General features: G+C 41.1%; 1 protein-coding gene across 1 annotated transcript in view; it reads right to left on the bottom strand.

Annotated features, from left to right (window-relative positions):
* Positions 1 to 17,169, bottom strand: part of grin2ca (glutamate receptor, ionotropic, N-methyl D-aspartate 2Ca) — a 74,421-nt gene that overhangs the window by 35,438 nt on the left and 21,814 nt on the right. Inside the window, exon 3 of the mRNA XM_085455031.1 lies at positions 619 to 1,220. Within this exon, the coding sequence (XP_085311157.1) occupies positions 619 to 1,220 (602 nt within the window). The remainder of the gene's footprint in view (positions 1 to 618; positions 1,221 to 17,169) is intronic.

The raw sequence follows: 17,169 nt of genomic DNA, 5'->3' as shown, positions 1-17,169 counted from the left end.
AAATCACATTTAACCTTGTTATCACGCAAGTGATGAATGAATTGAACTTTTTCACAGTTTGAATAAACCTGTATATTTTATAACAGATGAGATATAATGGCTAATTTATTAGTGTTTCAAAAGTCTTAAAAATATATTAAAATGTGTAAATTTAAGCTAAATAAATTGATTTTACTTCCTGTTTCCTTTCTGTGGGGAGTTTATGTTCACTTCGAGTGCAAGTTTAGTCTTAAATGTCGTTGAAGTGATTTTAAGCAGTCTGAGGAGTAATCTTTTTATACCTGTACCTGTAGATGGAGCTTAATAAAATAAAATAAATTCTTCTCCTGAAGGTAAGTATATGAATTTGAATTTATCTACAGATAAATTAGAGGTGTGAACTTTTGTTATGGCAACTTTACCTGACAGTGTCCATGTGACCTCTTTTAATTAATTAATTTTTTTCTTATAAGCTTAAACTGTGTCACACAGTTTGAGGCCGGTGGCACTGCTTCATTAGCAGTTTACTTATCATATTATAAAGAATTTAATTCTTTTACATTAAGGATATGTAACAGCAGACCAGACAGAAACAGTTGGTAGTAAAGTAAAGGCGCTGCCCACAACATCGTAGCTTACCTGAACAGGGTGTCATTGGTAGCTACCGCCTTGACAGGGTTGTGACAGTCGCTGTGGCCCTCGGGAACGAAGCCTCTTTGTTTTCGAAAACTCTGGACACCTTTCACGACGATAGCCACCCCGTCGCGCACCCTTTTCCTCAGGCTCATCCTCCACCGGTCCGTAATGATGCTGATGAGCCCCACCGGGAAGCTGTCGGGTGGAGGGATGTCTGGGTTTCCCACAGCCAGGCTCGGGATAATCCAGATGTAGTCTGGTCCCACTAATCCGACCTCTCCTGCCATGGCAAACAGGTACTGGGCCTCTTCGTGGGAGCAGTAGACCAGCAGCACCTGGGCGTCTATCTGCTGCAGCAGCCTCCGCGCTCGTATGTCGTTCGTGATGTCAGTGGACATGTCGAAGGTCAGAACATCCTGCAGATCCCATATGAAGTAGCTGGTGTCAGTAAAGGACTTGATGTAATCCACGTAGGCTTCGTAACCCGGGTAGAGGCTGGTTATGACCACAAAGCTGTCCCAGTTGTATTCCTCCATCACCTTGAACATACCGTTGATCTGCTGCTCGATGGAGGAGCCCAGCTGGAGGAAGTTGGAGCCCTCACCCTGGAGGGAGAGGACAATATGGTGTGACGTTGGGAAACACCTTCATGCTTTGTTGGCACACACTACACAATTTGTTGCTGATTAAAAAGCAAATGATTATCTCAATTCAGTTTGGAAAATGTGCTGCAACATCTTGAGGACCCCCCTCATACCACTAAGCCTGCACACACACATAATTCATCCTCGGACACCTGGAAGAGAGTCGCCCAACCAGTCTGCAGTGCAGCTTTGACAAGAGCTAAGTGCTTCTGTTTTATTTTGCTCCACCAGGAGCTGCAGACTCATTCATCACTTAAACCCACGTGTCTTATTTTTGCCGTACAAACAGTGGATGCCATCCATACTTGCAAACGCAGAGGGATGGCCAGAACCTGCGCCGTTTCACCTGTCTCCTCTGAAAATGCACTGACCTTGAGGGGAGGAATAAGGATGGGTTTTCTGTTAAGTGTATTATCAGGAAAAAGCGGTGGAGTGGTGAGAAAATAGTTTGTATGATCTCGTGGTATGAGACACAGCCCCACCTCTTTATTTTAATGCAACTTTTCTGGTGAAGCGAAGCTTTGTTAGCTGCGGCAGCTGTGATTGGGTTTTGACTGAGATTCAACCGAAAAGCCGTTTTTCTTTTTCTTTACTGTGATTTAGTTGATTTAGTGATGAGCTACCATTTAAACCCGCTGTCTGAAACATTTAACGGCAATGAATCAGCACAGAATTAAAGACAAAGTGGCTGTAAATTATCCTTGGTAAGATGTAGGGCTGCTCAATTAATCGAATTTTAATCACGATTACGATCTGGGCTTTCAACGATCATTAAAAATGACTGAGCCGATTATTAGCCCCTCCCTCATTTATCCGCGACACCTTAAAGGCCGGTCCGTGAAAATATTGTCGGGCATAAACCGGTCCGTGGCGCAAAAAAGGGTGGAGACCGCTGATTAAGAGGACCCGAGGGAAGCTCGGAAAGCTAAGCAGAAGTTATTTGGAGAGTGACTGCCGTTGGTTGAAAAGAGAGTTTAAAAAAAAAACTTCAGTGGTGTTGCACACTATTTTATATTATTTTTTTAAAGTCATTGTTAACCCTTTAAAGCCGGTCAGAGCAGCACGCTCCGTTTTGCGTAACTATTTTTAAATCCCTGTAGAACCTGAACCGTGTAAGCTAGCGCAATAATTTGTTTTGCATATGAAACCGGAGGAGTTGTACTTACATCTTATGCCATCAGCTTGTCCTCGGTCACGGTTTCGTTCCACATATAGCTTTGCAAAAATTGCATAAAAAGCGCTTGCAGGAACAAAAACATAATATTCCAGAAACAGGCTTTGCCGTTCCTATCAGCTGTTCGTAACACTTCCCACAGTGAAATGATGCACATGTTGTTTTCTTTGCAAATTTGCATCATAGGATTGTTTTTTGTTTTTCCTGCAGTATATAAAAATTGCTGTATCTCCAAAATAAAACTATGAAGACACTCAAAATAAATTTCCTGTGGTGGGAAACTATTTTTTGCAACTTTATTGTATTTAAAGTTTTGAGGGATAAACCTCTTAAACTTCTCCAAGTAGAAATATATGTAAACAAAACAAAAGCGATTTTCAATTTTTTTTGTTGTTTATTGCACTTTTTTGCAATTTATGTAATTACTATGGACTTAATGCATACATATTATTAAAATATGGGCTATAACAGTTGTATTGATGTATAGCAACTTGAAATGCTCCTACAAATGGCACTACAGCATGTAAAAAAAATAATATAAGCTCTGGTGGACTTGGTTCTATAGTAGGTCTTAAAGGGTTAAATAAATATCGTCAAATAATCGTGATCTCAATTTCAGTGAAAATAATCGTGATTATCATTTTTGCCATAATCGAGCAGCCCTAGTAAGATGTGTTAAAGTCTTTCTGGCACAAAGGAATACTTTCTTAAAGTGGCAGTAGAGACACTTTCTACTGAAACAAAAGTAACATTTGTGTTTAATGATTGGTTTATTGCATTGAATGAAGCATCCTCTATAGGTCAGGTGGACACTGTTACTTAAAATAGACAACTTATTAAAACATAGACATAATTAATCACTAAGTGATATTTTAAGACTGACTTATTTCACAAGACTTGTCTTATGAGACAGTAGCAAACTATGAGGCTGTTGTAAATGATGATAGCATCACTTCTCAGAAATGATAGCAGGGTATCACAGTTAACGTGAGAGCGATTGAGATGAAGGATTATTGATCGATTCGTCAGCAGATCCCAATCATTCTGTATCATTTGTACTGTACCGCACTGCTCAGCAAAACAAACGCCGCCATCAGACCGTGAATCATTTGGAGCGGCGTGACATTAGCGTGACTGAGTGCACAAAGTTTTGTTGTGAATACATTTTGTTTTCTTCTGGAGGTTTAATGATGATGGATAATTTTTATCAACACGATTAATCTTAGTTGTTTGTCTTTAATGCATCGTTCCAAAATTGTGAAAAGCGTAACTTTGGACTCGGTTGTGTTCTTGCTCTAATAAAAGCCTTTTTTGCCACCCTCAGGCTGATAGGTAGGTGGCCCCCACTTGACCCTCTATCACTCTGGGGAAAAACCACTTCATCCTGAGCAGCGCGCCCTCAGAGCTCAAAAAAAGGAGGCGTCGTGTATCCTCAGACGGGCCTCTGAGCTTATTCATTCTGTTTCCTCGTCGTCCTTGAGAGAAGTGTAGCGGTTTTGTGATGTATGAGGGTCTTACGGTTTCAGACGTCATGGTTAAATCCACTGACTTTGTGCCTGTGACTCTACTCTGCCCGCAGCTATGAAAATATTTTCCTTTTCTGTTGACTTGCTTCGCTTGCCACTGCCCTTGTTTCCTCACACTCGTCCCTGAACAGGGAAGAAGCGTGATAAAAGTCGTTCATGCATGGGTGGACAAACATGCAGCTGCAATGAATGATAATATGGTTTTGTTTAAATGTGTTACAGATTAATATTTGCATAAGTTACATTGGGTCTCTGGACCTTTTGGGAAACTCGGTGTGTAACATCCTGCTGTGGACTAAGATGGATTAGACTGTTCTGGATGCTGGTTGTCTATACACATCTATACTGGGTGCAGGGTCTTTATGCAGGTTGGTCACGGGGGAGCTGAAGAATCTCTCCTTGAATCATATAAATCTACAAATTTACTTCCCCTCACTGCACAGCAAATCTGTCAGCGTAATTGCCTCACCCCTACAAGTGTGACCCTGACAGGTGCCGAGGAGCCATCGAGTGTCTGTGCAGGTATGCGTCTGTGTGTACGGGCTTGTGTTTCTGTATGCTTTGTAGATGGTTGCTAGCCCACGGGTGTGTCAGATTAAAGCTGCCTGCAAACTACAGTCTCAACGCCTCAATTAGCAGAGAGCAGACTGGTAGTGCAGCCAGAGTGAGCCTGGGGCGTTACCACAGGCTCAGCTGCAGTTTAAAGCCTGAAGTCACGACCGCCTTGTCAGTGTGCACAGCATGCAGAGTACTGTCCAGTGCATGTGGTATGGAAGGGAACCAGTCGTCACCAGTCATTTCCATATAATGTTAAATGAATTCTCCACCTTTTTAGGCATAAAATGCAGATTTAAATCTTGAAATGGGTCAAATTAAATTTGGCGTAAAGGCAGAAAGGTTTGCACGAGCCCAAAAGGACAGAAATATTGTGTCTGCTTTGTTTTGTTCTTTGAAATAGATCACAAGCAGTCTCTAAATTGCTTTTTCTGACTTGCAGTTGTCTCTAATGAGTAGCTTGAATACTATACATACAAACTGCTGTCCGTGACTCTGTTTGCGCAGTAAGCTGTACTTCCACAGTGTCATAGTAATGGTCCACAGTCCCAAAGAAGATTACAGCCATTGAGTGAAAAGCTTAGCATCTGAAGGCTGAGATTACATTCAGAAGTTTAAAATATGCTAAACTGATATCTGTTTACAAACATAGTTTTAGAAATCGTGCATAAGTGCAGACAGACAAAAACCCTCTAAGAGTTTTCAGAACAAGTCCTGATGATGCTCTTAAATGTCCACGTGGAGACGTTCTTTGCAGCCTGACATTTTCTTTGTAAAGGTTTGAAAACCTTACAGAGTTTAGATGATCTATTGTGATTATCTCCAACACTAAAAGTTGTGCCTGTGTGTCTCCTTGATAATTTCAGTGCATCTTTGTGTATCGATGGATACACTGATGTTTTGTACACGCTTGTTTTTATTGACGATGTTGTTAATGTTGGGCGATAAACTGCAGTCTGTGGTGTGGTTTTCAGGTTGTGTTGCTTTGCAGTTCAGACCCACATCTTTGTGTATGATTTGTGTTAGTTAACTTTCCCCATATCAAGATTATCTCTAACAACGGACCAGACCGTTTAATTTTGTTGTAGATCTGTTGTCTCACAGTTTGTTCTTTCTTCATTCTGGAGACTTCAGGCTGTGCGGTGCAGGAACAGCTGTTATTGGCACACAGAGCCGTGTGGTCATTTAGCAAGCGTTTGATTGGGGTTTGCTTTGATTTCTATTTGGCAGAGCAGTTTTATTGTTGCTTAATTATATTTAGTTAACTGTGGGAAGCCAGAAATTTAAGATTGAGACTCAAATTTTATCAATTGTGCAGCCCTAGTTTCTATGTTTGGCGAAATGAGGCGCTCCTGTTGCAAATCAGGTCCAAAAATCTTGGTTATTTTAACTTTTTGCTTGTTGTTTGCACAGGTTTTGTTTTCAGGACAATTATGTTTCAACCTTTTCTCCACTTGAGAATTATTGAGATTGCAATGACGATGATTAATCAAAGTCCGGACACCATTGTGTTTTATGTGTTTCATGTTGCTACACAGCACAGAAAGGGCAAACTCAAATCCATCACAAGAGCAAAACCTCCGAGGATGATGGGTTGGATGACGTCCAACATTGTAACAGACCTTTAGCTGTCTTTTTAAATGGCTGTTTAATTTATTTTATTTATTAAAATATGTATTGAAGGATATATATTAAATTTAATAGTTAAAAATACACAATAACTGACCTTTACGGGCTCAGAAATATCCTAGCTCATAGCTGAAGGTTATTTGAATGACTCAGGTGGGTGATATCTATTGATAGGCTTGGACTGTATCCAACAATCTAAAGAAAATAAGATATTTGAGTCAGGGATCAAGGACACACTGACGGGTGATTTGTGATAGAAAGATAGCAGCAAGAGAATGTTTGCAAGATGATGGAGAGAGACGTGCTGTGATGGACGGTTCATCGATGTAGTGAAGAAGGAGGTACAGAGGGTTGGTGTGACAGAGGAGCATGCTGGGATAGGACCACGATGAAAGGATGTACTGAGGTAAATGTGTTGTGGCAGTGAGTGAAATTTGGCACTAAAGATACGGAACACAAAGCGGTGTATGGCTCCCCTGATCACATGACTCAACTGCAGCCATCTCCCCTTCCTCTCCCTCTGTCCCTCTATGAAGAGTGACTTCTGGCCACGGCGCTTTGCTGCGACATATGTCTGCCTCCGCCGCGCAGCAGGAAGCGCCCTGGCACCGTCTTCCTGTGCTGCTGACGTCACGTAGATCCTGCACGTTGACCAGGGACAGACACACGGCTCCCTGTGGCATTTATCACAAAACAGGACTGTATAGGTGGCGTGCAGCGACACTGAAATAACGCACATCCGAGCACAGAAGCTAATTCAAGTCACCGAAACCATTAATTCTGTGTTACCAAGAATGAAGACGCCTCAAAGCCCGTCCTTTGTGAAACGTCCCACTACTTCCACGTTTCAGCACCAACACGGGTCTATAAATATCGACAGAGGCAGACTTACAGTTTACACGCTCAGTTCTCGTGGTGCACAGAGCTCGCTGTGAGCGGTTGTTAATGAGACTCATCGGTAAATGTTGCCTAATCTTGGTTTGACAAAATGTTAACCGGGGATGAAGTTGTTTGTTGCTTCGGTCTGTTTAACTTTTATTAAATCCCTCCATCAGTAAGCGAGTCAGTCGCATAAACAAACCAGACACAGGACTTCATTAAATATCAGTTATTCTTGACGTGGAGAGGATCGGTCGGTGCGAATGGTAAATGAGGGTTAGAGTTAGAGAGAAGTCGAGCTGTCACACAGTTTTACCGTTTCATGATTTAGTGATGCAGCATATAGGGCTGCTCGATTATGGCAAAAATGATAATCACGATTATTTTCACTGAAATTGAGATTTCCATTATTTGACGATATTTATTTAACAATAACAATGTGTTGAATAATGACTTTAAAGATTGTCAAAAAATAATATAAAATAGTGCAAATACTGATAACAGTGCAAATGTTTGCAATATAAGAAATCAATGAAAAATGTAAACATCTATGTTTAGTGAACTTTGCAGTGTTGCTCTGTGGTGCAGCTACACTGTAGCAAAGTTTACACACTGTGTCTACTTGATCCACGTTTGACTGAACCCATAATGTTTCCACACCACTGAAGTTTTTTTTTACCTCTCTTTTCAACCAACAGCAGTCACTCTCCTCTCCAAATAACTTCTGCTCAGCTTTCCGAGCTTCCCTCGGGTCCTCTAAATCAGCGGTCCCCAACCCCCGGGCCTCGGACCGGTACCGGTCCGTGAGTCGTTTGGTACCGGGCCGCGAGAGTTGAGGCTCAGGTGTGAAATGTATGGTTTTCAGCGTTATTTTGTTATCGTTTTTATCGTTTAATATGTTTTCCTGGGTCTTTTCACGTGTGTTATGAATAAATCTTCTTTTTTTCGGTACCGGTACTAGTTTTATTTTGTTGTATTTATCCGCGACACCTTAAAGGCCGGTCCATGAAAATAATGTCGGGCATAAACCGGTCCGTGGCGCAAAAAAGGTTGGGGACCGTTGCTCTTAATTGTTGTGACACGTGTTCGAAATGCAGAGAGGTGCGCTCGATTTGCCACACGGAGCAGCGCGAGAGTAAAGCACGAGGGAGGGGCTAATAATCGTCTCAGTCATTTTTAATGATCGTCGAAAGCCCAGATCGTAATCGTGATTAAAATTCGATTAATTGAGCAGCCCTAGCAGCATACGTCCTCATGTTCACATGTTCAGAGCGTTTATATATTTTAGATAAAAAGACTTCCAAAGTGATTAATGTGACAGATTGATGTTATAAATTATAATTAGGTAGGTTTGCAGTGTCATCAATTTAATCTTAGTTGTCATGAGCTGGTTGAGATGAGCCATAGTTGCACGTGAACATAAAATTGGAAAATCATCAATAAACTAATAAATATCAGGGATTTGAGCTGATAAATACTTTAAAAAAAAAAAATACATACGGGCCTCTCTGGACCCGACCTAATGAATCTCACTGGAGCCGATAGCTGAACGTGACGCTGCATATACACATGTACTGACTCTGCTAACACTTGTCCTTTTTACCGCTGGCTGCTTTCTGTGACCGTTCAGGAGTCTGTCTGCTTCAGTCTAGACAGGTTATCCTCTTATTTCTGTGAGTTTTGACATGCAGGACTTGAGAAGTGGGCACAAGTGAGTTCCAAAAGTAGACACGGCAGAGTCTGAAAAAAAAGAAGTGCTCTAGTTTTGAGAAAAGCCTCAGGCTCTTGTTCTTGCAAAGACAATCAGGGTTTTTTGGTCCTTTCTGTCATACATTTTGTACACTTTGTGCAGACGGTCTTGCTCGGAGGATGTGATCTGTCACACTACAGAATGGATGCTTCAAAGAGTACTTTGGATTTTAGGTCAGGATATTGAACTAAATGGATAATGAGAGAAAAGTTGAATTTATGCTCCCCTGTTCAGCGAAATTACATCAGACACGTTGAGAATGTGTAGCCACACTGTTGCCAAGTGCTTGTTCAAAGGGGGACGTTTGAATGTTTGGGTTTTCTCTCTATTATTATTAAAAATAAAACTGAATTAAATCCATCCATACATCCATCATCTGTTCATCCATCAAAAACATCAAGTCTCCTCACATAGGAGGTGTCCGGGGGGCATCTTGGTCAGATGCCCGAATGCTTTCAGATGCTCTTTTGATGGTGATGTAGTGGCTCCACCCTCAGCCTCTCTCAAATTACCCAGCTCCTCAGCCTCTCTCTTCGAGTAGATGACGAAATTAAGAACCTGACTTCTAACACTTGTATCTGCCATCTTGTTTTTTAGTCACTATTAGGGATGGGTACCGGTATCCAGTGCCATGATGGCACCAGTTCTGACATAAACGGTAGTAACCAGACCGAAAAGCAGCGCACATTTCGGTGCTTTATTTCGGTGCTTTTTTTTCCTGAGCTGTGATACACTTTAGATTCTAGCCAATCATTTTACGTTTCCGAGGATAGTAGGCGGGTCCAGGTACGTACGTTCTTTTAGAGCAGAGCTACAGATTAAAAATGCCCAAGGCGAAGCGGTCAAAGTCTGGCTGTACTTCACAGCAAAAGATGCAAACTCAGCAGCAACAAGTGCTTTAAGCTGATACTGTGATACTGTCAAAGGAGGTAACACCAAGAATCCGATGAAACACCTGGCGACGCATAGCGTTTTTTTTAAAAGCCCAGAAATGCGCCGTATTTGATAGCTTGCTGCGAGACCTCACACCGAGCACATCTACTGCGGGTGTGGTGCCTGTTATCGGACCCGGAGTTAGCAACATCCCCCAAAAACCCGTAGAGCAGAGTCCTGGCCCCTAGCCCTGCCAGTGTAGCAGAAATGATGAGGATGATGATGCAGCAGCAGCCGTTCTTCTCTGGGTGAGTAGCTTAATGTTGTTCGTGTGTAATTTACATTGAGTAGGCTAACCACGTTATTACATTAATGCATGTAAGGTGAACTAGCAAACATCATCATAGCTACATGCGGCTGTCTTCTTGTTTGATGGCAGATACTCCCTTCACCCTGGCCAAAAAGGCTAAAATGACCAAAGAAAAAGAGGGAAACAGCTGAACATGAGAGGTTTTTGGACAAAGTTTGTGTTTTTTCCATTGTTTAAGCACTGCTTCCAGCCAAGAGTGATAACATATATGCCCCATAGCTGCAGAAAAGGCTAACATTGTTATCTTTTTACAAAAAACAGCTGAACATGAGAGGTTTTTGGACCGATTTTGTGTTCTCCATTCTTTAAGCACCGGTTTGAGCACCGTTTAAGCACCGGCACCGTTTCAAAAGTACCGGTTTGGCACCGGTCTCGGATAAAACCTAAACGATACCCATCCCTAGTCATCCCTAGTCACTATCCACAAATGTAGAACGACCAGCTTCACATTCAGCTTCACGTTCAGCTTTACGTTCAGCTCTCTTCATCACAGCAGACTATACAGAATCCACGTTACTGAAGATGGTGGATCAATCCTTCCTGCCCTCACTTACAGATTAAACCCCCCAAAATACTTCTCTTACCGTTTTATGACAACGTCACTAAAATAAAAACTGCACCAAGAACTATTATTCATTTCCAACTAGAGTCATTTGGCTAGACTATGTTGTTTTTCTGGATATGATGACTCTGTGTCTGTGGCAGTTTAAGGATCTTTTCTAACAATGATAAGCGACTTTTGTTGTCACTGGTTGAACGAATAAAAGGTTGTGATCCACATTCAGCGTTGTAGCTGCAGCAGACGGCAGCAGGCATGAAGCATGCAGCTCAACCAGCACAGAGAGTAACGCCACAAACACAGAAAGAATCCGTATCAGTTCAAGTCTACCCCTCGAGTTTGGAAACTCCGCCGCCTCCACTGCCAAACACAGTAACTCTTCCGAAACACAACAGGTGTTTGTCTACAGCTGACTCAAGCGGTTGTGAGTTTGTGTAATTGTGGCACTTTGATGTTGGAATAGTTTATTTCAAGTCTCTAGTGTATCAAATTAAATAAAAGCAAGTAGACCTGCTAATCTTGTCCTCTGTTTTCTTTCTTTGGAGTCTGATGGTTCTTGTACCTCTTGAAAGTTGATGCGTTTGTTCCTTGTTTGACCAGCTTTACCAGGTGCGCGTTCTTCGGGCTTCCCAAACCTGTCGGTGATTTGTGTCAGCCGTGATTATTGATATTGATTTTATCCAGTGTTTAGACACTGAGGAGGCTCCTGGGAACTGATTGATCTAAAGCTTCCCTTGGTCATCTGATCCTGACGTGACTGCTAGCTGAATGAGTTCCAATACTATAATTACACGAAAAAGCAATATTCTTAATTGAGTCTTCGGCCCAGCATTAGTTTTTTAATGGCTGTTTGTGATAGGAATAGAAAATGAGGCGTATAATGGCACGTCAGCTCTGATGTTGCCAATCGACAAACAGAAATGTCCTGAGGATAGCAATCGGTTTATCACCTAATTTCATGCTGTCGCTTTCATAGGGCTCAAACTCTGTGCTTTCAGTGATATGTATGAAAAATGAATGAGCTCCATTGCCTTGTTGACTACCCTTGACAGCACCCCATAAATCAATTGGTGAATGGCATTCCTGATTAAGGGGAAACTCAAAGAAGGTTAGATCAAAATAATCTCTGTGCAGCTCGTTCATTACTGTTTGCACATTTTTACCTTTTCAGCGATCAAATATTAAAATGCTACTGAATAAAGCATAAATTATGGCACTTTTGCTGTCTAAAAACAGTGCTTTTTGGTGTTTTATTTGGTCTATAACAGTCTGACAGACAATTACAGATCATCTTCTTCTTCCTTCAGGTAATTTATAATCTTTATGACATATTTTATATCAGTCGCTCTAAAAGTTTTTGTTGTTTTTTTGAACTTCCAGCTTTGCTTTTATCTGTAAAACCTTTATTTATAATGTTGTCTGACTCTTTTCCCCTAGATTATAAAGTTCTCCACATTTTTGCATGTTATTATTTTATTAATCATTTACTTCGACTTCTTTTGGAGGATTTTAATGTTCAGAGCCGTTAACTTTTATCCCTTGAGAATATTTAGACGATTTAGGGTGCACTGCCTTGCCTGAGGATATTTTGAGAAATGGTCAGCAGGGACAGATTTAATGTTTCCTGTCAACTGAGCTACAGCTACCCCACATCTCTAACCTCTGAGGCATGCATTAGTTTTAATTTAAAGAGACGTGGCAGTGCGGACTGAGAGGTTCACTTTAGAGCGGGATAAAATGCCACATTCACATGATTCTTTTTATGACTACATTTATCTGTTGTCTGTTACGTTTTCCTTGTCCTTGCCACCAGAGAGATTATCAACACATGAGCCAGTCATTTATAAATTGATGCACAATTGAGTATCAATCTGTTTGCCACTTATCACAGCCCAGGTCACAGGTTCAGGCTGAAAAACCCAGACCTCCCTCTCCCCAGGCACCTCCTCCAGCTCATCTGTGGGAACACCGAGGCATTCCCAGCCCAGCTGAGAGATATAACCTCTCCAGCGTGTTGTGGGTCTTCCCTGGAACCTCTACCCAGTAGGTCCAGTCCCCCCTTTTCACCTGTTTGCTTTATGGGCGTATCTATTCATTATTCTGTCATTATATGGTTATAAAGATTCTTCTTTGGTGAATCTATAACGTGAACTTGCTCAGTTCTCTGCTGGGATGAGCTGAGATAGCGGTCAGCTGTAATGTGTGTATGCAGAGTAGAATTACAACTTTTGACTGAAATTAATTTTAACCTTATTTTGGGAAAAAATGTATCAATTTTATAAAATCAAATTAACTGATTACATGGATGTAGTTTTTCTTTTGTCTCAGTGACGACTGCAAAAGTTACGGATTTTATTTGATAGAGATTCAACACGCTGCCCAGATATCTGCCTGGAAGCAGTGCAAAGATGGATACGAGTGGACAGACGTGTGTATATAGAGTAAAGAAGGATTTTGTGATTACTCGTTTCTACAATAAGCACATTTTTCATTTGTGGGTTTGGTTTAATTTTCTACAAGTTATTAGCTTCTTAAAATGTTCACACAAACAAACTGGCCGACCTGAAATTTGAATGCGTTGAAGCAGCAACATTTTTTGTTTCATAACCGTTATTGGGGTCAGTTTGAAGGTCGCGTGTTCTTCTACTTGGAAGCAGGTGAAGTTTGAGAAAGTCTAAGCATGCTCCATGTTTTTTATGCTTTTGAAATGTTTAGTAATAACCAAAATCTTTGGTATTTGTGGTATGGATTAAGTACAAGTGGACCCAAGGCTGCGGGAAACTATTTGCATGCAAATAGCAAATCATGCAGGGCAGGCATGTGTGCATGTCACTCAGAGACCCGGTGCCTCAGTGGGTAGATTACGGTTGGTTTCCAGCTGGGACCATCCATATTAATAATGCATGCACTCACTGCTCTGAAAGGCAAGTATAATGGCTTCACTAAATGTCATAAATTAATGGTCCCAACTAATTGCTGATGTAAAGCAATCATTCATTTTCACACTAGCCTTTGTCAAAGAGCTTATTTCTTATTACATGTGTTTATTCTGTAATTTACTGTGATTGATTCGCTGTTTCTGTCCTCAGGTTTGAATGGTTAAAGTGTAAATGAGCAGCAGGAGGCATTAACTGCTGCATGACATCTCTTTTATTACCCTCGACGCCATGCGGAGGGCGAGATCACGCCGCATGTTTTCTGAAATGGATGTTGTTGACAGGGGAGCTGTCTACAGGCCCGTGTGAATGATGCAAATTACTGGAGTCTTGTTAGTGTCTCCTTGCTTATGGAAAGCCTCAAGAGTCAAATGGAAAAGGCCAATCTGGGGCTTTGAATGAAGAACCATATTCTTATCCAAAGCACTGAAAGAGTTCACTGATGCTGTAGGTGAAAAGATGAATTCAGTGCCGTGAGATTACTGCCTCAGGCTCGTGCTGTTAGATGCTGTGATGGTTAAAACCTCTTGTGCATCTTTCGTATTAGCATTTTTCCACTGATCTGATCGTTGCAAAGGATCACCATCATTTGTAAATAAAGAGACCAATTCTTTTTAACTGTAAAAGTAGCTTTAGCTTATTATTGTAGCTCATGGCTAAAAACACATCTCAAAATCCCCTGTGCTGAGACCTGGTAGGGGGTCAGTTTAGGCGTGGGAGGCCTGCAGTTTGCTGATGAAGAAAAAGGCCTAAAAGCTGCTTACTCTTCAGACTAATGAAATGGGAAGATTTGAGTTTACTGAGAAATTGCTAATACTTAAAATAGCTTTAGGGCAGCAATGATACTTTTCACATTATTAAACACATTTTAACACTTTTAAAAGACTTTGATTGTACCTTAACTTAGATTTTACACTCACATCAGTGTGTTTGGTTTTAGATTTCATCTGAAGGAGTAAACAGGTCTTGAAAAGTCTAAAGGTGAATGTGAGGCAGGCTGATAGGGGTGCAGAGCATTTGTATGCTTGCATTAATCCTAGTAATAACAAACAAAACATCTTTTTAGCTTTTAAAAATAATAAATGCCTCTGATCTAATTTCGACTCCCCGAAAGCTGCTGACCAAACTCGTTGGTGTGGTAATATTTAATTAGAACTTAAATAGTGGTTTAAAATAAATCTTTAATGACATTTTAAATCCTTTTCTCATAGACTTTGATTGTATTTTATGTGGTACGGGCACAAATATATAACATTTGTTTAATATATTATAAAAAAGTGTATTAAAAGTCCATCTGACTGTGGGTTGAGAGAACATCTGGGAAGCAGCTAAATGGCGTTGAGGACGGCCACAACAGCGACACGGTCAACCTGATGCTGTGCAAACATGAGCCGGCAGGTCTGGGACTAGCTAGCAAAAACAAAAGTTGCAGTGTGGCTGTGTTTGCCTCAATGGCCCAGCCAAGTTGTTACGTGTGAGGAAAAACATAAATAGCTGTGCAGCATGCATCATTCAAGAAACCAAGCATAATGTGCACCACCACCAAGTCGAGTCATCAAGTGAAAGAATCATTTTTCAGGGCTTCAGACTGCGGCTGTCGACGTGTGATGCTATCCCAGCTCCGCCAAAGTGTTTCTTGTAGAAATGTCACCAGAGAAAAGATTATAGTCTCTGTTGCTGGTATTTGTGCTTGTTTAGATCGATCGTTGCAGCTAAACCAGCTTCAACTCAGATGTGGTTTAAATGCTCGTTTGAGCCACAAACTTGTCTCCTGTACTTGACCTCACCTCAGTGTAGCAGCATGTGGCACTAACATCATGTAACACAACCTCGACATACAACATCTGCACAAAAATGTTCAAAAGAGTTGGAACTCTAGTTTTTCTTATTAATAAAATTAGAAGTTGCACTAAATGTTGACTAGGGCTGCCACGATTAGTCGACTAGTCACGATTATGTCGACTATTAAAATCGTCGATGACTAATTTAATAGTCGACGCATCGTTTGAAGCTTTGTAAGATCACAAAGGACGCAGGAATGAGTAGCAGGATTTAAGAGTGTAATAACGGACTGAAACAGAAGATGGCAGCACTGCATGTACAAGGATGCCAGCTGCCGTTAAACCCCGAAGAAGAAGAAGCTGTGTCCCAGAATTCATAGCGCAGCCCAGCGCAGTTGTCGACAATGGCGGCAGCTAGTTAGTTTTAACTTTACTCTTATTATTCTTTCTGGGTCACAAAATAAACGTTTAACATATTTTCAGGCGAGAATGTAGCTGTGTAAACTTCAAATATCTGCTCAGTTTATCAAGACACCACATATTTTCAAAAGCGCTCCGACGTTTTCGGAGACGTCTGTTACCCACTAGCTCGTTAGCTAGCCGGGGGCAAGGCTAACTAGAGCCGTGAGAACACCGGACTCCCGGCAAATCGTTTTCAAACCCACCGCCGTCTTTCGCTAGTCAGGTTAAACATATATATATAAGTCACTTAGCCAAACTAACATTTTTAAGTTATCTTTCTTTAGTATTTTATTTGTTCCTGAGTAAATCGGTTTGGCTGAGATTAAAGTTATAGTTTTTGCACAGCTAAAACTGTCAAGCAGACAGCTGATTATCAGAAGTGTGAGACGATGGAGAATATACTCCGGTGTCCTGTTATATTTTAGAAAGCAAGGAGTTTATTAAACTTCACCGAAACAATCTGCAAATTTCATTAAAAATTAATAAACTACCATCTTGTCTTTATTTTTAGTTAGCACAAACACTTCAAGGTGTAAGCTAATGATAGTTATATAAGAGCAGATGCTGCTGGTGCAATAAGCTGTACGCTGTACGTCCAATGGATGATGATCTGATTAGTCGAATAATCGCAAAAATAATCGGTGACTAGTCGACTATCAAAATAATCGTTTGTGGCAGCCCTAATGTTGACATAACAATAAATCATATCACTTCCTCTTGCAATAGATTATCAGCATGCTGGTGCCAGATGTTGTTAGTCTTATATAAACTGTTTCCTTCACCCATTTGACTTGGAGCCAGTACCTCATGATACACTTGGGTACCAAAATTCAGCGTCTTGCATTGAGGAAGGATGGCTCACATCTGGAAAGTTAATCAGGGAGCTAATATTAACTACAAGATAAAAACACACTGACACCACAGTACAGTGAAGAAATGCACCAACCCTTTTCTCCTTCACTTGCACAGATTCGTGCAATGTAATGAGCATCTGAGACGGCGTGGTGGTGATACCAGCGTTATCATGGGCATCTTACTGGGAAATGGGCAGATGTATTGCATTGTTTTGCCAGTCAGAGCAGATGTCAGTCATTTGTACTGATTATTTATGCAGCATGAGTGCTCCAACAATAAATCAGCTGGCAAATCTGTGGGGCAAATGAAAGTCTGGATTTTTTTGGTGTTGTTATTCACTCGTTTTCAAATAGCACAACTTCATCATTTGACATGATGGGTTTTGTTATGCAAAAATTATGTGTGAAGCATATCCGTTAGACTGTGGCTCAGATAGTGGAGTGGAATTATGATACATGGTTGATGCTTTGAAACTTGAACAAGACACTGAACCCAAAGTTGCTTCCAGCTGGAGCAACAGTAGAATGCTTTGAAGGCCGTAGATCAGGCAGTAAAGGTCCT

The sequence above is a fragment of the Copadichromis virginalis genome, linkage group LG4, assembly GCF_057382275.1.
Source record: "Copadichromis virginalis isolate Kocher_CV1m ecotype Utaka linkage group LG4, C_Virginalis_male_GT1.1, whole genome shotgun sequence".
In the NCBI taxonomy this organism is placed as follows: domain Eukaryota; kingdom Metazoa; phylum Chordata; class Actinopteri; order Cichliformes; family Cichlidae; genus Copadichromis; species Copadichromis virginalis.
Note: the sequence above shows the minus strand (reverse complement) of the source record. Positions and strands in the feature narration are given on the sequence as shown.